The sequence below is a fragment of the Strigops habroptila genome, chromosome 2 (assembly GCF_004027225.2).
Source record: "Strigops habroptila isolate Jane chromosome 2, bStrHab1.2.pri, whole genome shotgun sequence".
Lineage (NCBI taxonomy): Eukaryota > Metazoa > Chordata > Aves > Psittaciformes > Psittacidae > Strigops > Strigops habroptila.
In genome coordinates, this window is record NC_044278.2 from 27,470,746 (window position 1) to 27,497,416 (window position 26,671).

At 36.3% G+C, this 26,671-nt stretch overlaps 1 protein-coding gene and 1 long non-coding RNA gene across 4 annotated transcripts; both read left to right on the forward strand.

Moving 5' to 3' along the window:
• The first annotated feature begins 108 nt into the window (after positions 1-108).
• Positions 109-22,229, forward strand: BACH1 (BTB domain and CNC homolog 1). Of its 3 annotated transcripts, none has more exons than XM_030477711.1 (5): positions 109-2,577; positions 10,606-10,903; positions 14,460-15,848; positions 17,555-17,761; positions 21,390-22,229. In XM_030477711.1, the coding sequence occupies exons 2-5, from the start codon at positions 10,664-10,666 to the stop codon at positions 21,849-21,851; spliced, it is 2,298 nt and encodes a 765-aa protein (XP_030333571.1). In that variant the 5' UTR covers positions 109-2,577; positions 10,606-10,663; the 3' UTR covers positions 21,852-22,229. The 3 variants fall into 3 exon arrangements, with proteins under 3 accessions (XP_030333571.1, XP_030333573.1, XP_030333572.1); XM_030477713.1 differs by lacking the exon at positions 109-2,577 and adding an exon at positions 3,653-3,728; XM_030477712.1 differs by lacking the exon at positions 109-2,577 and adding an exon at positions 6,381-6,399.
• LOC115604527 lies at positions 11,638-14,257 on the forward strand. The gene is made up of 2 exons (XR_003990305.1): positions 11,638-12,453; positions 14,219-14,257. It is a non-coding gene; the product is annotated as an uncharacterized LOC115604527 (long non-coding RNA).
• Positions 22,230-26,671: the final 4,442 nt, after the last annotated feature.

A 26,671-nucleotide genomic window follows, 5' to 3' on the forward strand; every position in this document is an offset into this window, starting at 1 on the left:
GAGTTACTTTGCTGTAACAAATCATGTTACTAAAGTAACTTCATCTCCAGCAATGTGCTGTATTTTTTTTTTTTTTTTTTTTTCTTTTTTCCAGTTGAGGCCCTTTTCAGAGTGAAAGGAAGTTTTGTTCTTTTTAAATAATACAAAGGGAAACCTTAGTATTTGGTGTAAGTGTGAATTAGCAGGTCAGAGTAAAGCTCAACTGACCGGTCAACTACTGAAGCTTTAAAGGAGCATGGGGGAAGTGTGCTATGAAGGGTAAATTGACTTTAGAAACATTGGTGAAATACAAATAAATTGAGTTGAATCATTAGACATACATTGGAGAGCGAAAGAGGTAGGCACTCAAAATGCCTTTAAATGACAGCATGCGTCTTAAAGAATATTCAATTAATCTTTAGAATCATGTTGAGAAAACTTACTTGTGAATGATTTAATTTCAGATGTCATGATAATGTTTGTAGGTGTTCATTTGGATTCCAGTGTTAATCTATTGCCCAATACTTTGAGAATTGAATAGATAGCTTTTGCTGCCCTGGTTTACACTTCTTTTAATATCAGTATTTTATATGGTACCATTCCAAAACTGCTTATTTACAGCTTAGCTAAGAAGGTCGTGTCTTCTAACATCATATGTCGGATAGAAAATGATCTACAGTTTCCTGATTGGGAAAACTGAAACACAGTTTTATGTGATTTGGTGGAAGTCTTTACTAGAATTACTATTTTAAGTCTGGTCTTCTGCATCTTTTTTTTCTTTTTTTTATTCCTTACTGAATAAATATTGCCAGTTCTGATTAAACTATGCTTTTTCTGTTTTCACAGAAATGTTTCTGAAGTTCTTAGTGATTTATGTTTAAAATATTAGCGGAATTTTACTTCACTTTCATGTACTGTGAAGAACTGTTGTGGAAACAAATCAGAGTTAAAAAGTTAATACCAGAAACAAGGTTGAATATCACTTTCAAAAAGTATTTACTTTGACTTGCCAATATGTTTGCTTTCTCAATTCTTTCAGGTTGTTTCTTGTGTCCTTCTAAGTTAGAGTAAGATACATTAGAATGACAGGTGGTTAATTTAGTATTAATTATAAATATTTTGACACACATACTTGTGAATGGATTCTAACAATCATTAAAATAATTCATGTGTTTTGTTTATCTGTGGTAAAGAGTAGAATATGTAGCTATAAATGCAAAACTATTTGTCCTTTAAGTAGAGGCAAGAGTTGACCAGGAATGTTAGCTGTGCATGGTTTATGTGAGTTTACCCCCTTGTCCTAAGAGAATGTTTTGTCTAACCAAGTTCTTCTTTAAAGAACTATAAAATAATCTTCTACTACTATTTTTTGGTTGTGTTTGTGGGGGTTTTCTGTTGTTAGATGTTTTGGGGCTTTTTTAGGTGAACCATGCCTTTAGGAAGTCTTTGCATTGTTGTTACCTTCTCAGCGTACTCTATTTGAGTACCAGCAGAATTGAAGGATGTAAGTGATGGGATTTTGCTGCAAAGGAGTCTCCGAAATCCCTTCAGTCCTATTTCATTTTTTAGCAGTGAAACAAACCAAATCGCTCAATGTGATTGTTATGTGTGATCCAAAAATTAAAGTGTTGTGTAAAATAACGGTAAAAAACTGCAAAGTAGTAATTTTTTTTTTTTGTTTTGTTTGTTTTCTGGCTTTGATATGGACTGCTTTATATCATCTTTTGAGGGAAACTATTCAAACCTCCAATGTGTGGGAAAATTTCTATGATTACATGGTATAAATTTTTTTTTTTTTTTTTTTTTTTTAAATCCCAGCTTCTGGAGTCTAGGAATCTCAAGTTCCACACACCACCCCCCAAGGCACCCCAAGTTCTCACAGAACTTGCAAATATTAAAAAAGTGAATATTCAGGCTTAAACCTGGAAAACAAACTAAGACTCTCAGCACAGACTTAAAACTTGCCAGACTTCCCGTGATTCTTTTTAATTCTCGCTTGTGACTTGACAAGAGTCCAAATGCTGTGGTGAGAATTATGTTGCAGAAATACAGCCTAATAATTTTTAAAAAGCTCATTTATGTAATTAAGGTGTGAACAGCATCATCCAGGTGTTTAAACTAATAAAGAATACAGTTTAGAATTTTAATTAGGAATGTGCTAATCATCTGAAGAGGAGACCTACTTTCTTCTAGAGGAGAATGCATTGGTCTTGTGAAGCAAAGCTTCCTTTTTGCATTTTTAACCACTTTTTTGTTTTAAAGTCTTTTTGAACTAAAGATTGAGAAACAATAAACAGGAATACTAAAATGCTTGTTCATTCCTTGTCAGCATAACGTGATTCAGCAGCTATTAACCACTGTAGGCATTCATCTGTAACATAACTTTATTTCCTTATAAGGAGAGGTAGCTGGGGGCAAGGACATAGATTAAAAGCTTCAGAAAAAAGCCTTTGCAGTGTTTTGAATAAACTGTCTCTTGTTCAAACTGTTTCATTTTAGCAGTAGTACATGGTAGTTGTCCCTTTGTGCTTTACATCTGTGGATGACAGATTTTTGTACAAGGTAAAGTAAATGTCCACCCTAAGGGAACTGACAGAGATAACTGACCTGCTGGCAGTTGCTCAAGAGATCAGTGTAGGAGTCAGGAATAGTACCCAGAGTTTTTTTCTCTAAGCTATTTTTTGGGGGTCTACAATGCCTTTTTTTCCGAATTGTGCAGGAATTTAAAGTGTTCTGAGAGTACAGATATGTTACAAGCATGGTGATAGCTGAGCAGACCTTTATTGTCTGCTAGGCGATAAATTAATCTTGCTAGTTTTATGGTGATGGTGACCATAACTGAATTTGCGTCTGGATGTCCAAGTTCAACCAGCTCAGACAGCAGTGACAGTAAAGGTGTCCCAGTAGAGGGACAGTAGAGGGTTCTGTAGCTACTGAAGGGGAGCTTCACTCTGCTCTCTCATATTTCAAGAACTTTACCCGCATACAAGTGAGAGTTACTGTAATTAGTACAGAGGACTGATATCTAGTATGGTATTAGTGAATGGTTATTCACTAAGTAAAGACTAAGGAACAGAGTTTTCTTTACTTTTTTAGTAAATTGGGTAACTTTTGGGCTGGATCATTTACAGGAAATTTATGGTAGCTGAAGGTCAGAAAAAAAATAAATCACACGTGTAGACTGAGTTGATTGTGGTGATAGAGATGCATAATAGATAGCTGAGTCTAGGAATAAAAGGTTAGTTCTTTTTAGGAATATCTAAAATAGATCTATTGACTGACAGAAAATAAATAAGAGGCTGTTGCTCTTGAAAAGAAAGCCTTCACTTGGTAGGATGCAACTCCTGTAGCACATGTATTTTTGCTTGGCTCTTGCTAGTACCGTTGCTGTCTTAGTAGCCCTTGAAGGAGAACCACAGGTTAATTTGTGCTAGTTTATTGCCCCACTTGCTATTGAGCGTGTTACAGCTGATGATAACAAAATACAGTCCTGTGTTTTATTTGACAGTGGGTATTTTGCAGACACTTACTAGGTTTGGATGTTACGTGTTGAATCCAAATGTGTATGGGTTCCCGCTGTGTCTTGGTGACCATTAGATACTGGATTTTCTTTTACAGGTCCTTAGATTTACTGCTGAATGTTTAGATTGTAAGTTTGGCAAATCAACTATGTTTTTCCTGAAAGTGCAAACCTTCTAAGTAGCAAAGGCATGACCGTTATTGATTTCCATGGATTTCTGTGCTCTAATGTAAGTGGTTTTAAGGACACTTGGAACATTCAAATTCAGATGTTCAATAAGTATTTTGGTAAATATGTACATAAATTAACACGTGTATCATAATGTAAATAGAAGCAGAAATGACAGTGATTTGCACTCTCAAGTCTGTATCTCGGTTTTAAGGGCCATTTTAATATTCTGTGGCTGTTTGCCTTCAAGAGTCTTGGAGCCTATGGAGCTCATTTCTGTGACTCATTCATTCTTTCTAGTTGTGAATTTTCTTCTAACGCCATCAGCGGATCTTTCCAGCATCAGCTGGTCTGATGTTCAAAACGCTGTCTTTAGCCGTAAAGCATAACCCTTTGTATGTTGAAATCTCGCCCTTTTCAACTTTTGTGGTGTTTGAGTATAAACTAAAGGACACTGAATTTGCCACATAGCTGTCTTACTGTTCTAAGTTACTCTGTGGTAAAGTTCCTGGCAGCTGTCATAGGCAGGCAGAGGCACCTCCAGCTGTTATTTTTGTCTTCTTTGTTCAGAAAGAATGATGCAAGTGTACAATAAACCAGCTATAAGCATACAAAATTTGTGTTACCTGCCTGTTTTTCAAAGTTACTGTAAAATGTAGTTGTAAACTATGTGGCATGTTGAAGGATTTTCTAACATTGATGCAAAATGCAACACACTTTGTTTAAATTTTCGTTTAAAGTCTAAAGAAGTTCTTACTATTCACTGAATTGAATAATAGTATTTTATTTATTTAGTCAATTTGGTTGATTTTTATGGTCCTGTATGTTTATTAATATTTTGGGCAGAGCATTCATGGTTTAGAAATTATCTGTAAAAAAGATGTAATTCTTCAGTAGTTGTCCAGTGGACATCTGGATAAGTGGCAATGATTTGGAATAATTGCTGCTGATTTTAATACTTGCAGTGAGCTGATGGGTGGTATAGTTGCTAAGGTTTTGAATGTTGTCTTGTCATCTGCATCTTATTACTATTGCTTCTGGTTACTTGAATAACTTTCACCTTTAAATGGGATTTCTGTTTATCAGCTTTTTTCAACCACAGAGCACTTAATCATTGTGGCAAATTGTGAAGTTGGGGCTCAACAGTACAAAAAAAGGCAGATAATGTTACTGAGTGCTCTGTGTCATCCTGTGCACACTGTGTTTTGCTGCCTTTTGTATAATGGGGAAAATTATTCCTTGGGATTAAATACTTGAGAAAGCAGTACTAAGTCAAATCCTGACTTTTATGAGTTTGCTAGGAAGACCTATTGCAAAAGGCATTTACTGGGTTTATTATTATTATTATTTTAATATGTTAAAAAAAAAGTATCGAATGTTATTTCTATATTTACATATATTATTTAAAAAAATATATTTTTTTTTTTTTTGTGAAACACAATACAAAACTCTTTCCAGAACTGTGTAATTGTCAGAGTTTTCAGAAACATACTTAAACATCAAGCAGTTCTTTTGCCCTATCATAAACGTATGGAGGTAAGCTGGTTTTTGTGCATGCATTTGTCAGCTTCAATGACAGCTTGATGCTTCAAAGCTTCCTTCACCTCTCGTGTAACACTTCGCTTGTTGACCACATGATGCCAAGTACAGGCTTTTACATCTTGTGATGGTGTTGCTGAGCATGAAAGTTAATCTGCCTTGTTCCAGATTTATATGCATGTGGATGAGAAATATATCACATTATTATGAGTTTTATCCTGGTAATAGGTTCCTACTCTTATGCTATCTGTTCCAAAGTAATATTATCTATTATTATTTTCCTTCTGTTACTTAGCAACAACAGTTCCTTACAGCTTTATCTACTCTCAGACATAATGATTATAATCTTTGAAAAATATACTTTCTTTTAAGTAGCAAATGGGCTTACCTCAAGATCTGCACCAAGTGACTCGTTAAAGCAGAGATTGTGGGAGAAGGAATTAGATCACTTAACTAAGTTCTTTAATTCTGCAGTCAGCTAGGAGTTAAAGAGCAGTAATTGCTACTGACTGTAAGCAATCAAATGAGCAAACTTGCAGTCTTTTTCACAGTTTTACAGTACCTTATGCTTATTATATTTTGCAATTACCTCCATGTTAATAATATAAGCTAATGAATAAGTTTAAATGCATGAGAAAAATGAGCCTTGAATGAGATCTGTATTCACCATGAGTCTTGATAGTCATCTTGCTCTGATCTCCACACTATGTACTTAAACAGATATATATTCCTTTCCTAAATGTTGTTGCAGTGCTAATTTTCATTGCATGTGCTTTGGAAATAAATAGGTACGTATCTGGTCAGTTGAAAGTAGAGAGGTCTAAATTTACTGAAGATATGATAACAGGTAACTGTTAGGCATAGTTTTCCCATTGAATTGTGTGCTAGTAGGGAAAAAAAAATTGAGTTAATTCACTTTGATAAAGCAGAATAAGGTTTTATAGCTGGTATTTAGGAGAAAATATTTTTGCCGTTAGGCAAATTATTTTTTATCTCAAAATCACTGTCTGATAAAGAATGAGAACTTCATCGTAGCATGCTTGGTTGTGTTTTCAAAGCAGAATTTGATTCATTCAGCTGCAGGTGTTCCTTTATGTATTTTTTATACTACCATGTGTATTTGTGTGCTATTTTTTTTTTCTTTTTTCCCTTCCTGACAAGACTATGAGGTTTTCAGGTGTGCAGAGTTTCAGGTGAGAGGAATTTTAGGAATGCTCTTGTGCTGACAGTACTAGTTTCTTCCACTAACCAATGATTTGTGGCTAATGAGCTTTCATGTTGTTTCTTCTATGATTCTGTGAAATTGGTTTTAAGAATTTGAGTCCTCTGGGAGAAGAGTTAAAGTAGAAATAAAATTAAACAATTTCCAGAAGAGGTGTACTTTCTTTGTTACAACAGTAAATCTTGTTGTTCTGGATATGTATATAACATCTATTTATGGACAAGTGTATTTCGTACTCGCACCACTGTGGAAAATCTAGTTGGTTGTCATAGAATCATAGAATGGTTTGGGTTGAAAAGGACTATAAGATCATCTAGTTCCAATCCCCCTGCCATAGGCAGGGGTGTCTCACACTAGACCATGTTGTCCAAGGCTCTGTCCAACCTGGCCTTGAACACTGCCAGGGAGGGAGCATTCACCACTTCTTTGGGCAACCTGTTCCAGTGCCTCACCACCCTCATAGTGAAGAACTTCCGTATATCTAACCTGAACTTCCCCTGTTTAAGTTTAAACCCATTCCTCCTTGTCCTGTCACTACAGTCCCTAATAAAGAGTCCCCCTCCGGCATCCTTGTAGGCCCCCTTCAGATCCTGGAAGGCTGCTATGAGGTCTCCACGCAGCCTTCTCTTCTCCAGGCTGAACAGCCCCAACTTTCCCAGCCTGTCTTCATACGGGAGATGCTCTAGCCCCCTTATCATCCTCGTGGCCCTCCTCTGGGCCCTCCAACAGCTCCATGCCCTTTTTATGTTAGGGACACCAGAACTGCACACAGTACTTCAGGTGGGGTCTCATGAGAGCAGAGTAGAGAGGCAGGATCACCTCCTTTGACCTGCTGGTCACACTGCTTTCGATGCATGACAAATGCTGTCATAAATCTGGTATATCATGCCTTTATTACATAACTGGAAAGCAGAATTAAGACATCCACAAGTTTGACCTCTGTTAGCACTTCTCTGAAGTGTTACAGCTTTTCACAGTGGTTACGTTTTCCCTTTCCTGTTTGATGCTTTTTGTTTTCACCAGCATTTTCAGTCTTTTAGTTCTTTTCCTTTTGATTTCTTTCTTTACCATGTATGTCAGCAGTTAGATTTTACAAAGAAGACTAAGAGAAATTCAGTGTTTGTGGTGCGTGTGGTGGTTTTTTTGTTTGTTTTGTTTGGTTTTGGTGTGGTGTGGGTTGTTTGGGGTTTTTTTTTTTTTTTTTCAGTTTTCTGTTGTTTTGTTTTTTTAAAGGTTCTTTTAAATTTCAAAATGCTTAATGAAATTCTACATTTTATATTTTGGATACCTCAAAAATACTTGCATCCTGTTTAAATATAGTGGGGACATAATTTGGCTAATGAAATCTTCACATTGGGAAGTACAATGTTCTGTCAGAGTACAGTGTTAAACTGAGTTATGTTCAAGTTAAATGTTAATTTTCACTTCTCAAGAACTAGAAGGTGGTGTTTCAGTGTTGAAAGCTTTTTTTTTTTTTTTTTTTTGTTTTGGCAGCAGTAACATTGGGAGCTCACTATCAGTGCTTCAAGTAGGCTGCACACTGTTTTGAAGGCATGTTGTGTGCCTTGCAGAGATCAAGTGAAAAGGAGGGTTGACCATCCTCTGCGTGTATTTATCTATGTGCATATATGTATATGTATAAAAAAGTATAAACAAACTACTGTTCTTTTTAGCCTTCCATGCGAAATGCTATAAAAGTGTAACGAGCTGAATTGGATGTTGGAAGTGATTATTTTATAAGGGAAAAACCCAAAGGCAGCATATATGATTGGTTCTCTATCTAAGGTTTAGGAGGACTTGGGACTTTAAAAGAAGAAAGAAAAAAGAATCTTTAAAGGCCTGTCTTAACTATAGTCACCCTTGCGAGTTTTGCTCAAGTATTCACCCCAATATATGTCCTTATCTTTAATGCTTCCCTGTTCTCCCCACCAGCCTGGAGTTAGTCTTGCATTTTGTCCTTCGTTCCTTTTTGATGATTTTTCTTTCTCTCTCTCTCTCTCTTTTTTTTTTTTTTTTTTTTTTTTTTAGGACCTTTTGGTAACAAATACAGAGTCATACTTTGTTAAACTGCATGTGCTGTAATATCTGAGGAATATGATACATGAAGGATATAGAGTACACAAATTAAGGATACATGATTTACATTGCACTGCTTACTACTTTTAAGCTATTCTAAGAATAGAATTTCATTAATAACTCACAGGAAATTACTTCAGAATTCCAATATAAAATTATTAGAAATAAATATTTCCTATATAAACAACTCTCTGTAGTCTTGTCGTTGGGTATATGAGAACATTTAAACTGTTTTTTGTTTCCAAAAATAAGCCCTTTAGGGTTAACAGTGCGTGGGTATAGTTATTGCTTAGTGGGGAAAACCCTGATTTGTGTACTTTTTTTTTTTTTTAATAGAAGTTCTGAGGGGAATAAAAGGAAAAAAAAAATCTTGTTTATTTAAGCAAATGTCCTGAAGCAGACTTGCTTTCTTTGTCTTTGCCAAGTTATGATCTGTATGTTGGCAAAGGTGACTGTGAGGTTGAGTGTACAGTGTTCTATGAGGGAGTGGGAATGGCAAATAGTGCTGATGCTCTGCATTGTACCAGAGTCCAGACTGGTACCATGCTACTGCTTCACTGGAAATGTGGGTCTTTGTCTTCTCTCTTTCTGTGCAAAAGATGACTAAAAATGCCTGTGTGCCATGAATATAACTTCAGTGAGCAACGAGGAGTATAGCTGGCAGAGTGGTTGTTTTTTCCCCCCGCTGTGTTTTAAAATGGCCATGCCCTCCTCCCTCATCATGTTGTGAAAGTTTCCCATATTTGAAAACTGAAGATTTGCATTGGCTGAGGTTTTATTGTTGTTGGGAGCTGGCGTATCATAACAACCACTGTTGAGCAATATAATGATTGGATAGTCCTGTGTCAGCTGAAGTGGGTGTCAGCAACTGTCTTCAGTTACAGTAACTCCTGGGTAGAATAGTCCATTGTAATCTAAATGCTTGGTTTAAGGTAACATTTTTCGTAGTAATATAATTTTCCTTTCAGGACAGTTCCAAACCTGATTATGTGGTTTCTTCATTGAACTTTGGATGTGAGGACACTTCTTATTAGGCTTTTTTCTTTTTCTTTTAACTGGAAGAAAGGCTTAATCCAAAGAAAATAGGAATTTAGAAGTACAGTGTAAAAATAAGACTTGGAAATGCTGTTAAACTTTACACTCTTTAGGAGGGCTGATTTCTCCCTATGTTTGCTGCCTTTTTTTTTTTTTTTTTTTTTTTCCCCCTTCAAATACTAAGAGTTCAGGAATAGCTTCAGGACAGTTATATATGAGCTTATTTCAAGGTTATTAATATCATATATAAGTTTTACTTTTGTTTATTATCCAATAAATGCTGTTATTTCAGTACTTTGATGCTCTATCACAAAAGGGATTCCACTGCCAGATGATCTGAATCATAGTGATCCATTAGGAAAGCAAACTTCTAACAATCACAACAGGTAAATAGCGATGAGCAGGAGAGGAGGGGAAAAAAAGGCTGCGTTAGAGAATTGAGGCAGGTGGAAAATAGGAGAACTAATCTGCTTTAAAACCAAAACAAAACGCCAACCTGCTAGAGAGAAAATGAGTATTTTACTAATGCCTGGTTGGTTTAGCAGGCAAACTGCTTTTGAAAGAAGATTGAACACAAATATATTGGTCTGTACTAGGTGAATCACTAAACAGAAGTAGCTTACATAGTATTTTGGTGAATTTTGGCTTAATGGATCTGTGTTTTATTTCTCTTTATGTTTTCATAGTGTTGAAGTCAATATCCTGATAACTAAATTAAAGCTTAAATAATTTTTACATCTTACAGTAAAGTTAGAACTCTTAATCACTTGCTGAGGAAAAATCTGTTCCTTGTCACTGAAGTCACATGAAGTATTGTTCCCTTTATTGGTCTATGAGACTACTAAAGCAGTATTTATAAGATGTACTTATTAAGGTTTGGGTACTTCAAATGCTCATAAGCATGTATTTATTTATTAACATGTAGGAAATTGAGTATTAATCTTAGTTTTAAAAATAATAAGAACAAGCAGTGCATGTTTGACAGTTTGCTTATTGTGTTTTAGTATCAGTAGGTTCCTGTTGGATGTGACTTTCATGTATATAAATTCTTTTTTTTCCCCTCCAGATTTGAAGGACAGAAGCATGCTTTCCACTGAGACTCACACTACCATTTGTGATACAGAATGTCTCTAAGTGAGAAGAATAGTGTGGTTTTTGCATATGAATCTTCAGTACACAGTACCAATGTACTTCTCAGTCTTGATGATCAGCGAAAGCAAGATATTCTTTGTGATGTTACTATTTTAGTGGAAGATCAGCGATTTCGGGCTCACAAAGCAGTGCTTGCAGCTTGCAGCAGTTATTTCCTTTCAAGAATTGTGGGCCAGGTGGATGCCGATCTTATCATCACTTTACCGGAAGAGGTGAGTGTCACTCCCTTCTCTATTTTACCTGCCAGTGCTTCTAATCTGTTTTGTTCAGTTCTGTTTTACAATAGGCTGGTGCTCAACTAAAAAGTTAAGGCAAGGGATTTAAGAACTGAAGGGAATGAATTTCTAAGTTGTAAAGCTGCCATTGGCTGAGGTAAAGACTAGAGAGATCAGAATGTATATCACAGACTGAAGATAAGTGAGTAAGTGAAGTCTTGGGGAATGTATAGGGAAGACATTTTCGATTAAGTATCTGTTACTTTTAAAATTGTGCACCTGTTTCAAAGCACGTAAGTTTGTCAAAAACAAAGCATTAAATGGTAAAGAGATATTGCAGAACTAGTCCTATATGAAAAGAGAATACTTTTGGAGTAATAAATAAATTAAAGCTTATGATAGTAATACCTTTAAATCAGTATCGTTAAGATTTGGTTTTGTATGTTTAAGTAATACAACATATATTCCTTGCTCACTGTTGTTAACAGTTTTATTTTGCTCAGTTCCCCATCCTTTTTACACACTGATCATTAGCAGCTTGATTTTTTTTTTTTACTCTTTTATTACTTTTAAGACTGAGAAAATGTATTGCAATTACTTGCTTTCTTTTTTTAATGCTTAAAATACTTAAATCAGATTGGATTTACAGGCATTCATTGGGAATGAGCCAGAACCTGACATCTGTAGGAAAGAAAATTTATTATATATCTGGAGCATCCAAGACATTTAAAGATTCCATTTGGCATTTAGTTAAGGTATAAGAGGCATGAGGCAAGCAAGTGACTGGATTTTTACATGAAATGCTATGCATGTAGATGGAAAGTGAAGAGCCTCCAAGTGTTCTAATTATTGCTACCATCGGGCACAATCCAAGGAGTCAAATGTTAAATAATCAATGGCTTTCTGGGAGGTAGTTTATGGTAATTAGCTTTGGGGGTGAGAAATATCATACAAATTGTTGGCAACTCAACTAGAATCATTAAAGTTGGAGAAAAGGTGCACATCAATTTTTATTGACACTGGAGATTACATTATACACTTGCTAATGAGCAAGACTGAGTTGACTGCTAATGCAGAGATGATGTGTCCAGAAAGCCTGTACTTCAGTCAAGTAGCTACCTCACTGTAGCATACTGAAATAAGCACAAGGATTCTCTGTTACCAGAATCTTTCTGATTTTAGGGAAAACTGAAAACTAAAAGGGATTAAGTGGTCTTTTTGAAGAACTTCAGTGGTCTTTGCAATTCTCTATTGATCAATGAATGTTACAAAATTATATTACAACATAGTACAATTATGTCACTTTTTTTACTCATATGCTTAATATGTCGATAGCCCAAATGTGTCTCAGATTAAAAGAAAAGTAATGATGAGAGCTGATGTGGAAGGGAAGTAGGATGCTGGGGGACACAAAGACATGATTTGAAGTAGAAGAGGGGAACTAGTGGCGTGTAAAACTAATGATGTTGAAGAGAACTTTACTTTGGGATGATGGAAAAAAAGGTATATTAGAAGAATAAGGAACATCAAAGTTGCAGAGGAGAGAAGTAGCGCAAAGCAATAGTGTTACAATGAACCCATGACATAAGCCTGAATTAGAAGGGACCAGAGTTTGAACAGAAAATGGAAGAACATAATCAACCTCATATTTACTACAGTGTAGACTTAAGAGGAGTCTTGATGTAACTTATTACTGAGGCAAGAACTGAATCTACTGAAGCAACAGGCAAAACTACTAACAGTGAATCTCATCTTTTAATCACTTGATCTGCTCACTTACTTGGTAAAAGCATTTTAAGACTCAGCAACTTGAGCTTCTCTTCTGGGAACTGCTAAATATTTTGAAATGAGTCAGTTTCATAAACTGCATATTTAAGAGAAGCAAACACTGATCACATGGTTTGACGTGATTTTTTTTTTTTTTTTAAGCTTTTTAGTCACCTGAAGTATTTTCTAGGTCACTCAGACCAAGAGTCTTTCTAGTGTTCTATCTGGTTTGAGGATAGCCAGCTAGAAATGTGTAAGAGAGAGTGAAAGAAGTACAGAATGTGTTTTGTTGGTTCCCCCCCGCCTCAATCCTTCCAGTTTTTAGCAGTAAGTGTGTCTACTTTATATAGAAAGAATGTACAGTTTTGAAATATCATTGCATATTTTTTTTGTTCAGTTTCATGTATGACTGTCACTTGTTTGTAAACCCACTTTCAAGGTTTGTTGACTATACTAAGTTTGAAGACTTCTTGCCTGCTTCTGGGTAAACTGTCTTTTACACTTCCCCATATTATTAAGGATGAATTAGTGTGGTGGTGTAATCAGTAGTCTTCTCTCCAGAGCATATTTCAAATGCTATTTTAAGGATTCTTTAGATAAGTCATAGGAGTTTACAACCAGTTTTGCTGAACTGTCTCTGTGCTGATCTCTTCAACTTCCTTTCACGTGTTATGTGTTCTTAAACAAAAAACCCCCCCCCAAAAAAAACCCCAAAACCAAAAACAAACAAACAAAAAACAACCAAAAAAACCCAAAAAACAGAAAACACCAAAAAAACCCCAAACAAACCAAAACCAAACAACTACTAAAAACCCAAACAAAACAAACCCTCAACTGATTTCTGAATTAAATTGCATGTATAGTTAATTATCTTGCTGGCAGAAGGACTCAGTATAACTAATGCATTAATATAGCCCTTCATTCAGCATAAAGTTCTGTTCATTTTAATGAAGGAGGGCAGCAGAATGTGTGCTCGAGTTTGAGTAGTAATAACAGACATATTGTTTTTCCTTCACTTGCAGAAAAAGACTAAAGGAAGTGTCATGTAATTTGTAATATGGTGATCCGTTCACAGCTTTCTGCCTGATTCTTTAATAATCTTTTCATGCATAAATGATCTTGTTTAGTTTGTAGTGATACAGTTTTTATCTCTGGGTTCCCTGTTAGGCAACTGTTCTGTAGATGGAAGTGTTGAATTAAAACTACCGACTCCAAAGAGGATTTAAATGAAGTTTAGTTAGGTTTGGTGTACAGTTCTGGGTACAATTCTTTTCATCTATGGGAGGAAGAAGGGAGTAGGTAGCTATAGTAATAAATAATCATGTGTGGTCAAATTCCATTTTTTCAAATTTTTTTATATCAGTGGTGCATAAGACTGAGCAAATAACAGTAATTTCTCTTTAAAGGAACAAGTTAATACCAGTAGCATCTTGATCTTATTCTAGGGTAATTCATGTACAGCTTGAGTTTGAAAGATATCTTTGTTAAGTTATTGGTTTTCAGTGTACAGTGTAATATTTTCAATTGTTAATATGGTAGTTTCAGAACATTTTAATAAGAGATTGATCACAGTGAAGAAAAGTGCCACAAAATGTACAGGATAATATTGTATTAGAATATTTGTTTCCGAATGAGCATGGCCAGGTTTTCTCTGTGGAAGACAAATCTGTTGTTTTTTGTCTTGTACTGTCATGCTCACGCATTTTGCTCGCAGGTAAATCTGGGTTCTCTGTGTTTATTTAAACTCATATTGGCCATACTAATTTTTTTTTTTTTTTTTTAATAGGTAACACTTAAAGGATTTAGTCCTTTGCTTCAGTTTGCATACACAGCTAAACTTATTTTAAATAAAGACAATGTGTCTGAAGTTTGCAAGTGTGCTGAATTTTTGGGCATACACAACATTGAAGAGTCTTGCTTTCAGTTTCTCAAATTCAAATTTTTGGACTTCAAGTTGGATCAGCCGGAATATCCTAGGAAGAAGTGTTGTACACAGCGTTGTCGGAAAACAAATCCTAAGATTGGCAATGTGGACGATGGAGACCTAGAAATAGATGATGAAGCAGAAGAACTTTTAGAAAAGGAATATTTTCAAACTCCTGACACAAAATTCTGTAAAGATGATGAAAATCCTAAATCATCACCTGCTCTCCAAGATAATGCCAATCAAACATGTGATCCTGTACAGTTAGAAAGGGGTAGTGTTTCTAGCTCATCTTCCCAGTGCCCAAAATATAGGAAATTCCAGAAAGCTTTTGGAAATGACAAAGTTCATGCTTCAGAGTCCAATTCCAGTATTAAAGACATTCAGATGCCACCAATTGCAACTTTTCTTGAGAAGGAAATATCTGATAATGATGGCATACAAAAAGCTCAGGAGTGTGCACCTGTGCAGCTGGTCTCCAAATGTGAAGAGACTCAGGTAAAAATGGAGGAAGGAGAGGAAGGCATTGAGAAAAAGGAAGAGTCAAAGAGAGATTCTGGGACTCAGATTGTGTCATGTCCTGTGGAGAAAATGGATGTTGCTGCTCTCCCCCAAAACTCTGCTGCACCTCATGGACTCAATTCTGCGTCTTTTTTACATACTTGTGAGCAATATGGTAACTTGAATTTCAGTGGTATGCAAAACACAGTCTTAGCTGAAAAAACTGTATCAGGTACTAGAGTTGGGAATGACAAAATTGAAAATCAAGATGACACACCTGCAAAGGTTGATTTGTGCACTAGGGGAGCCACTAACATTACATCAGCTGGTGATCGTAGCAGTGTGGAGAGAGAGGTAGCAGAACATCTAGCAAAAGGATTCTGGAGTGATATTTATAGCACAGAAGCCTGTCAAATACATTTACCACCTGCGGCTCCACAAGAGAGCTTGGAGCCAGTATATTCAGGGAAAAAACCAGAGTGTCCATGGCTAGGTATCAGGATCAGTGAAAGCCCTGAACCTTGCTCTCAACGAACTTTTACAACATTGAATTCTGTCAACTGCCCCTTTATAAGCAACCTTAGTACTGAAGGGTGCTCCAACAGCTCTGAAATAAGCAGTGCAGATTGTGTTCAGGGACAGCAACAAGAACAGTGTCCCTACAATTATGTGATAAGTTTGGGAGAGGATTCGGAAACTGACACTGAGGGAGACAGTGAATCCTGTTCGGCTAGAGAACAAGAGTGTGAGGTAAGAACATCCCGGTGTGTATCCTTGGCTTCCCTGTCTCTAAGGCCCTATTCAAAAACCTAATTTTGAGCCTCATGTATTGTTGTTTGTTTTGGTGGTTGGTTGTTTTAAAAATCTGGGAAATGAAACTTTAACCATCCAAAGGTTTTTATGAAAGATCACTGTTCATTCAGGGAGATTTATGAAGTATTTTTTGGTAGGATATTGAAGTGATAGATGCTTAGTGTTAGATCTGTTCAGATATTTCTCTGGAACAACTTTATCACAAAAGGTTGCGAGTCTTAAACCAAGGCATGGGGTTCTTTATTAGATTTTTTTTTTTTTTTTTTTTGGTCTACTTCGGTTAAACTGTAAATTTCTTGAAACCTTTGTTTTATAGAATCTTAACAGTTTTCTTGGGTTTATCCTAAGTTGTGGGGAGAAGTTGGGAGAGAAATGATACTTCATATCTACTGTGAAATGAAAAGGAAGTTTTTAAGCTGGATTCAGTAGCTGAGTGCTTTATAATAGTATCACTTTCTCTAAAACTGAGGTTATATTTGTTCCTCCAGCTGCAGAAATTATTTAATACTTTCCTTTATATCATTGCTTTGGTAATGTTTTAGACAGATGCCATATGTATGTAAAAAGATCTTACTATATACCTAGAATTACTTCTGTCACAGTTCTTGAAATTGTAGAATTGCAGTGTGATTCTATGTGTGGTGGATCATGAAAATTCAATTGTTTGTAAAGCACTAGTTTTTTTTCTTTTCAAGATGCTTGGCCTTAAACAGAAGGCCAGAATTTATTAAATGCATTCCTTGTCTTTACATTACAAAGAAGTAGATGTCATTGTTGCTGAGAGCAATACTGTCATTTTTTTGCCTGTTAATTGCCAGGGGCAGCCAAACACAGAAAGGGTTTCTCTGCTTTCTAAACTAAATTCAGATCTTTGACTGCAGCAAGGTAATATATACTGCTACTTAGTATACTCAAATGTAAGGATTAAAATAAGTAGCTTTAGTTGGATACTTCATAACATATGGCAATTTTTTTGTAAAGGTAAAGATGTTTTTCAGTATTAATTAGGACCTCATGATCTATGTCTGTTTCAGAAGCTCCTGCTTCTGTTGATCAGGTGTACAGACAGTGGCAAAAGCCTGGTTCTCTCTCTTCTTCAGCATAAGAATACAAGACAAATATTGTAACTTCTGTATTTTAAGTAAATGCCTGTTTCAGGTGAACTTTTCCTACACAAAAAGTAGAGGTATATGCCCTGGGCTCACCTGGAACAGTGGTATTTTGATTCCAGGAAATGCATGTAGGATGCAGTATTGATAACAGCTTAGGGGAAACTCTAGACTTTACTAGTGGTTCCTCACACCTATTTTGTGCACCACCTAACCATAACTTATTTTCCTAGAGTCTATCACCTAATCACGTGGTGCACATATGGGTAGATTTCATCCTACTTGGAATATGCTTTGAGGATCTAGTGTAACTGTGCAAAGTACTCTGTTTCACCTATGCTTGAACTCATCCAGTTGAAGTCCCTGGGTTTTATCCACCTCACCTGATGTCTACATTAGCTTGCTCTTGTCTCTGAAATTTAGGAATTTAGGTTTGTGTAGTAAAGAATTCTTAAAATGAAAACTTGAATTGGCCTGTTGGTGTTCGTGTATATCAGTTTCACCTTTGATTTACAACTGCATCTTGCATTTCAGGTAAAATTGCCATTTAATGCACAAAGGATTATCTCACTTTCCAGAAATGACTTTCAGTCATTTCTGAAAATGCATAAATTAACTCCTGAACAATTGGACTGTATTCATGATATCCGAAGACGAAGTAAAAATAGAATTGCAGCACAGCGATGTCGTAAAAGAAAACTGGACTGCATACAAAATCTCGAATCTGAAATTGAAAAACTGGTATGTATAAATGTTCATTGCTGTTGACTTGAGTCTTTCTCTAAAGATCTTGGCTGGATATCTGGCAGTAGTTTGAAAGCGAGGTTGTTTACTACATTTTCCACTCAAGTTTAGAAGACTTTGTCAGTCTTAAATGATAGCAGACAATAACGTCTTGATAGCAGTTCTAGACTTTCTATGCTTTACTCTAAAATACACGTTTTTCCTTCTGTGGACTTGTTCCATTCAACTAAAAGTGCATCACAGCACAATTTTTGGTGAATGGTGTTTCTGAAGGCCATCAGCATTGAGCTTAATTGTACAGAATCATTCCCAAACCATCATCCCATCATCCCTCTCTATTTTGTTTTCTACCTCTTTCCTCTTCGTTGCTTTGTCCTTCAGCTCATGATACTGCTCATGATCAAGTTTACAGTTATGTAATTGTTAGTTGTGTAAGTATTGTTCTTGTAGCATATCAACATGGGCTGGTGAACTGTTTCCTGAGTCATGAATCTTAAAAATGAGACCCTTGCAGAAAGATGGAAGATATAGCAGAACTCAGTAAGCCACTTGCCTTTTTAGCTGTTGTATTAAGATTGTAGCTGAGGAATTAATGCATCCAGATTTCTCTGCAACCATCTGTTAATATAATTTCTTGATCTTAAAAGGCAGTAAAAAGATAAGTATGTAAGACTGAATCTTTTGCTGGTTTGATTCCTCCCAGTGCCAGAAGTACCTTGGCAAACTGGAGCAAGGTTAGGAGAAAGCCACCAGGGTGGTTGAGTTTGGAGTACTCCTATGATGAGAGGCAGAGGAAACGGGGCTTCTGCCTGGAGAAGAGATGATTGTGGGGAGACCTAATAGCTAGCTGCCCATACCTATGGGGAATTCCTCTAGATCATTTAGCCATAGAGAGTGTAAGATCTTTGGCTTCCCAGGGGTAGTACTTCACAGCAGGAGAACAAGATGCATTGTCATAAATTAAAATGGGACGTTTCGACTGGATATAAGCAAGCACTTTTTTCCAGTGGGGACAAGCAGGTGATTGAGGAGGTTACCCAGACAGGTTGTGCATGCTCTGTCCTTGAAGGTTTTACTGACATGACTGAGCAAAGCCCTGAGCAGCCTGATCTTGCCCAGAGCAGACTTTGTTTTCAGAAGGATGTTGGACTATAGACCTCCTAGATGTTGGACTATAGGTACCTCCCCACCCAAGTGATTCTGTAAAATTGAAAGTCTTATGTTAAGCTCTACTGATATTGAAGGGGAATGCTGTTTGGTACTGAATCTAACTGTTATCTAGGAGAATTAAGTTTGGTCATTTCTCTTGATCTCTGTACTGATAATGTAATTTTTGACCCCCTTATAGTCTTGTTCACTAATGTTCCATATTCAAGAATACATCTGGGCCACTCAAGGAGATGTATGCTTGTTAGTAACAGCTCTTTCAGAGCACCTGTGTATATTCACATTCCTTGTACTTTTTCACTTCAGAGCTTTAAAATAAGGGTACTTGTGAGGGGGGGCAGGGTAAAGGACAGCTGGGCTCAAGAAGCACTACTTCCCTGAAGATTCTGTAGCTCAGGAGGAGGATGTGTCAGTAAATGACACACAATAAGTTGTGATCCAAGAAATGTGATTGAGATCTTGTTATATATAGTGTAACAGGGAGAGGAAGTGTGTGAACTAAATACATTCTTAACCAGAAGAGTTAAAAAAGCGCTCAGTTTCATGATTATTAGTTCCTCAAAACTAGCTGGTATTACTTTGCAATGTTAGTATAATGCTGATAAAGTAAAACAATATCATTTTAATGTATTAATCTGTCAAAAACTTCAGATGGGGACAGGGGATTGTAATAAATACAGTGTAAATGCTGTAATAACTATTTCTGGATGTTGAAGCTTGCGTTAAACAGCAGTGCAGATAATTTCATCTATCTGTAATACATGGCTGAGTGCCTCTACATACCCAAAATGTACATAAAGTGATTTCAGATTAGATGTGGCAACAGCTGTTCCCAGTATGCTGACAAGTTGGAAGTTTATTAGCAAAGCACTCTTTCTAATAATTTTAGGCAAAAAGGACTGGCAACAACTGCTTCTCTTGCAACATGCCACTTAAACTTCATCAGTTCTTTCAAAAAAGTTGTAGAGATTGCAGTATGAGTTTCTCCTGCAAAGGGAGACATGAGGAGGTTTAAAAATAATGAAACTTTCTAAGAGTGAATTGACATGGCAATAGTGGTAACACACAGTCTGGTTTATGTAGTTTTTAAGAAATCTAAGCTTTGTATGGCTTCAGAACTCTGCCTCCTCTTTTAATTAATCAACTATAGGATGTGTGTGTCATGGCACAGTTTTGTGTTCTTTTGTGAAGAACACAGTTTGTGTTCTTTTCTTGCAGCTGCTTCATTATGGTCTTGCTTGTTTCCTGTCCTCCCTTGCCATTTCCTTATTTTCCTTTTTTCCTTTATTCCAGATGTTGCTTATTTCCATTGTCAGGCCTCTCAGTTATTAATGTCCTTTCATCTTCAGCCATTTGTGTTGGAAGTCTCAGAAAAACTCATGACAGTGAAGTAAAGGGAAAAAGAAAAACCAAACCAACAAACCAACAACAACAAAACCAAAAAACCCAACAACAAAACATGAAAACACCCCCCCCCCAAAAACCAACACAAAAAACCCCAAAACACACAAAAAACCAACAACACCTTCCCCATCCCCAATCCCCCCCCGCCCAACAAGCTAATTTTTAATGAATGCTACCTTTTCTACTCGATACCCATTAGTGTTGTAGCTAGAGTGTAAGCTCTTCAGAGCTAGGCCAGTCTTATGTCATGTCTGAGAGGTATCTGCCACTCCTAAGCACGTTAGCTTTGTAAATAAAGCTCAAGCATTTAGCTGGTATTCTCCTGTTGCAGTAGTGTGTTACCCGCCTAGTGACACCTCTGTTCTTGTCTCTTGAGTTTGCTGATCTGTCACTCCTGTGTCACTCTACTTTAAATTCTTTAATTTCCAGCGTTCTCGTTGGTGCTTTGAAACAAACTGAATTTCTGCTTTTCCAGAGAAGATATTTTGTTTACAATTTTAGCGTGTTCTATTCCTTTCACTTTCCTATATTTTTTTATTTACTTTAGAAACTTTTCTTAACTCCATTGTTTGTTCTACAGTGGACATGGCACTTCTTGAATTTATTTTCATCTAGCAGAGTTGTACCAATAGTGAAAATGTGATGTCTTTCTAATATTTAACTTTCAAAATATAAGTATATATGAAGACTGCTCTGCTTAATGTTTTGTAGATCCAGTGGTAATGGTTTAAATGTGTTACCCTCTCGAATTAGTGTTTCAGGAATATTTATAGTAATTGAAGCTGGGTTTCATTTTATTCAATAATTACAAATTACTCTTATGCCTGCCAGCATGAATTTTGAAAAAATTGTGTGTCTGAAAAACCGCTTCAAATAGCTGAGTTGATTATGCTTCAAGAGAAGTTAGGATTGTCCTTTTGATAGTCATTTGTGTTGCTGTTTACCTTCTTATTGCTAAATTACTTCTGTTTCAGCAGACCAGATTATTTAGTCTTGTTTTATCTTTGATAGGAAGATAAACCTAAAGACTAAAAGGCTGTTTTTCTTTCTGCAGCAAAATGAGAAGGAGAACCTGCTGAAGGAAAGAAACCTCATTTTGTCAACTCTGGGTGAGACAAAGCAGAATCTGACTGGACTTTGCCAGCAGGTGTGTAAGGAAGCGGCCTTGAGTCATGAGCAAATACTGATACTTGCAAAATATTCATCTTCAGATTGTCCACTTTCATTTTTATTCCCGGAGAGAGAACGAACAGCTCCATCTGATAGTGAGCTTGCAATGCCAGCATGTATAGAATTAGCAGATGGTCTTTCAGGTGTTACACCTACAAATGAGCAGAGTTCTTGTTATCAGATTGTGAAAAGCGTGTGTGATGCAACATACGATCAAGTACAAGAACTGCATCCAGTTTCTGTAAGAACAGTGGAGAAAGCTTCACTTGTGGAACAGTGTGGACAGAGTGGTGGTATCACAGACTTCTGTCAGCAAATGACTGACAAATGCACTACAGATGAGTGAATATATTCTCTTCTTACTGCCAGCCTCTCAACATTGCAACTAAAAGTGAGATTGAGCATTATAGCAAAGTAACTTACTAAGTGAACGAAAAGATGAAACTTTATCTTTTGAAACTACATTGATGCTTACATGGTCATTATATTACTTGGCAAGCTTTGGGTTTGGTCTGTATAATTTAGAGTGTAATTTGTATGTGTCAGCCTTGGAGCTTTTTCTGTGTAGTGATGCCAAGGAGAGTTCAGGAAAGCCATTGGAAAGTATAAACTGTTCACAGATGTTTTATTTGTGAGGAAGTTTTCAGGTATAGAGCAGCCTTCACTCTGATTTATGTCACAGTACCTAATGCCACTCTGCATCTCAAGAAAAGCCTCCTGTTCATGCACAATGACTTCTGTGCCTGAAATTCTTATCTCTAAGATGTTCTGTTTTTGTTTCTCCCCCCACCCCCCCCCCCCCCCCCCCCCCCCCCCCCCGGGTAGACAAACCTTACAAAGCATACATAGCTCTGCAAATGTTTATTTTGTAGATGGGTTAGGATAACATGACAGTATGAGGAGATTCTGGCAAGTGTGCTCTGGAACAGCTCATCGCTTCCTGCTGTTCCCATCCCAGTACCAGAGCCAGCTTTTATTGAATATAGGCTTTTGTCTGAGCTCTCAAGTACGTAGTTAAGACAACTGGAACAGCGGAGGTTCTGCAGCATTCTGCTCTCTCCTCTAAACATTATGGGAGGAATAACAACATACTGCGAAAGGCAGAAGTTTTAAACTAATGCAATTCTTTGATTAGTGTGCATTAGATCCTCTGGCATCTGAATCCCATATGCTTGTTCAAATTCATTGCTGTATTGTGACTTACTGTCCTAGCACTTTCAAGCTCGCTGCTGTTTGTGATAAGTTGGAATCAAAGTATTACGAAAGTTTAAGGACAGATTATATATACATATTTTAAGGTATTCAGGCACTAAATTCTTTGATTTCAGTGCCTAATTGCCTAAAGTAAGTTATAAATATATTTCTTCTGATCACTGGGACCAGTAAGATATGTTTCAGAATTTTAGTCTTCAGGATACTTTTATGGCTAAACCTGTAGTATGTTTTCAATGGCTTGTGCTGTGAGTATAGACATATAGGAAAGGAGAATAAGGAAATGAGCTGAAGAGATTTCCTTTATAACTTTGCAAAGGAGAAATTTGGCCACTAAAAATAATCCTGATTTTTTTAGGTTTTTACATGGCAGTTGATGCATATTGTATACTGATGATGCTTTGTTATTTAGATGTTATTCTCGCATCAGAAATAAGTATTGAACCTCACCACAGAAAACTTTGGTTTTGCTGGTTTACAAAACATGAAGAATCTTGTACAAGCCAGTGGAATTCTTTATTTCCTACCTCAGAATGTATACTAGCTTTTTGTCTTTGTGTGCATGTACAGTAGGCAGCAACTAAACAAAGGACTGTTGTAAATACTGCTTTGCAGCTTTATCTTGCAGTGAGACAGAACTTGTTCTTGGCAAGGCTCTTCTCCCCGCCTCCCCATAGCTAATATAGCATTAATAAATATATTAAGACTATTAAGCCACTTATTTAAAGCAAAAATTAAAAATTTGACAAATTTCAGCAGTACTTCTCATAACCAGCATGTAATACAAGTGACTACACTACCTCACCTATGGGTTTGAAAGTTGATTCAAATCTCTAGTGATATCCTGGGATTTTCATCATATATCATTACTTTTTTAAGGGGAAATTTTACGTTAATGGAGCATAGCTTGTATAAATCACAGTGCTTGCAGCAACTGAAATTCAGAAATAAATACTCTATGGCAGATATCATGAGAGTTCTACTGCTTTGGATATATTTTCAGATAATTGAATTGAAATTCTTTTAAATGGCTATCACTGATATATGTTGATCCTGTATATGTATTACTCATGAAGTGCTCTGGATTTTTTCTCCAGCATCTGTGTATGTCTGGTTAATTTAATCCTGCCTCCCTCTGTGCTGCCACCCTGGACAGGGTTTTGTTCCTAAGTCTCCATTTTATTTAAAAAGCAAACCAAGAAGAAACAATAAAAACCAAAACATCCCCAAACCTCTCTACTGCCCATACATAATATCACTTCTAAAGCTGGTGATACCCTGAAGTGACGTGGATGATGACATTAAAGCATTGTCCTAATAGTATGCATACTTGGAAATGGAATTACTTGGGTTAAATGTTTGTTACAAAGGGGTGGAGCATACATGTAGAGAATGACTGGCTGGGAACTTAGATGTATCCAGTGGCCCAAACCCCTGACACACTTGGCTATGGATATTGGAAAACAAAGTCAGTGATTACTAAATTCAAAGGCCAGAATATCCGCTAAAGAGTTGTGCTCCACTGCTCCAGTCTGGTGATCAGCCAGGGTCTGAATTCCACCCCGCAAACAGTGCAGGACTTCCAGTGCAGAAATGATGGCTGTCATTGATGTGATAAAATTCATGTCATGTTTTTAAACCTATGAAGAACCTGGTGAATTTTGAGGGTAGGTTTTTGCCTAACCAGCTGCACCTAAATAATTTAAAAAATATTTATTTAATACAGTAGACCTACAAGTTGCATGTTGACATCTATAGCCTATATCATCAACTTGCAAAAGTTAAGAATGAATGACAATTTTATGATACAGAATTCTCAGGTAAATGTTTTAGAGGGTTTTTTTTTTTTCTTTCAGTAAAGAAATACTCAATTTTGAAATTGTAAAATACTTTGTTAAAGCATGTTTTAAATACTTTGAACAGACTATCTTAAAGCCATAAGAGTATGATGGCATAGAGATTGTAAAATAAACAGATAATTACAACAGTTGATTTTGTATCTTTCATAATTCGTATTTTCTAAGACTGCAATAAAAACCACTATCCTTTCTACAAAGGCTTTTCTTTTTTGTACAAATCTTTTCCAGTGAGACTGGTGCATTATTCACTTACGTAGTACTACTAAAACATTTCTGAAAAGTAGTTTATATAGTTTGTAAGTACCTGAGTAATACACACCATAGCAGATATTACTGAGTTGGAATAAATTTCCTGTTAGCTTATTTGTTGGTTTTTTGGTTTTGGGGTTTTTTTGTGTCCTGTTGTTTGAGTGGGTTTTCTGGGGAGCTTTGATATTTATTTAATATTTTTTTTAATTTTTATAATTGAGAGAAAAGGTAAGTGGCTCATTAATGGCATATTGATATTTGTTGCATCTAGAAAAAACTTGGAGGTAATGATTATGTGCATGATACAGGTCAGTGCATGAGAATGAGGTTTATCATAGGGGGAGATGCAATGTTACATGTGTTTATTAAACTTCCCAAGAAGTATCTTTGTAATTGTACATCTGTTGTGTCCTAAATAATCCAGAGGATTGCAGAAAAATTACCCTTTGAGAAACTGGATTTATCCTAATCTCCCTCTGTACCTCCTAAACAGTAGACTGTAATATTGGATCTAACCTTTCAGTGTTGCATTTTACCTTGCTCAGAAAGCTTTTTGTTGGAATTCTTTCTTCAGTTAAAGTTTTTGTAACCTGTGCATTTGACACTTTCAAGTCTGAATTACTCAATCCTATCAGCAAACCCTTCATTAAAAGTTAAAACAGTCTTTTTTGGGGAAAATGCTGGAAAGCAAGGTTCTTGATTGTGAACTTCAACTTGCTGCTTGTAATTGATAAGGTGATAAAAGCTGTCTCTCTTTCTCCAGGGCAGTTTTGTCCTTGGAATTTGTAGTCACTTGGATTTAGCTAATGTGTTGTGTGTTTCTTGACTTTAAGAACCAAGACATTAGCTTACACAAGAATGTTAGTGTGGTTCCTCTTTGAGGAAACTTAAAATCTTGATGCAGGAGTCTGTGATATGTTTAAAACCCTTCTTAATATTCAGCAAGAAACAATGGCACTGAAAGCTAAAGGTACATATGCCAGAGATCGGTACTGTACAATTAGTTCTGCCTCTGGGTCTTTTTGGGGAAGTGAGAAATGAGGAACTGCTGGTAATTGGTACCCTTTATGTGAGCTCTGTAATTTTATCTGAGCATGACTGAGCTAAATGAGATTTGTTTAAAATAGCAAAATTTCTCCAAAAGCTGAAAAGAATGTGAAAACGTACTATAACTGAAGCAGGTTTGGAAGAAATTCCTTTAATACTCTTCTGCCAAAGGTTTTAATATAAAGAAAATAATTGATCTTTACAGAGTAAAATGAACGTTGTCCCTTTTTAGCACTGAAATGGAAGCTGGACAAGCTGGACCCTTTTAACTGTTTGATATTGTTTGCATATTGATTTTTTTCTTTGTTTTATTTTTGTTCCTCAAAAGAAGTGAGCCTCAAAAGCACACAGCTGCAGTTCACTAGCATGTATAAAAGAGAATTTTAGTATTTAGTATAGATTAGGACTTAGTACTGGCTGAATTTTTGTGGACAGAACTACAGGACAAAAGGGAAAATGAGCTGATTTGGGTTTGAATAGGCATCAAAAGAGTCAAATATTGTAAAAGCCTATTTATGCATGTGATGTGCTGTCCAGGCCTCTTAAATTTGTATGCACTGCACTTAAGCTCTTTTTATTATTTTTAATCTTTTTGAATTGCAAATATTAACGTGGCAGGTTGTGGACACCAGCAGTTATTTTTTTCCCCCACCTTTAGGGAATGGATGGGGCAGGGAAAGCAATGTTCACCTCAGAGATTGAAGCTTTACAAACGAACAAGATGCTTAAACATTTCTGCTGAAAATAAGGCAGTGTAGGAAGGTCCAGGTAACGGCATTTGTTGCTGGGGAATGTTTTG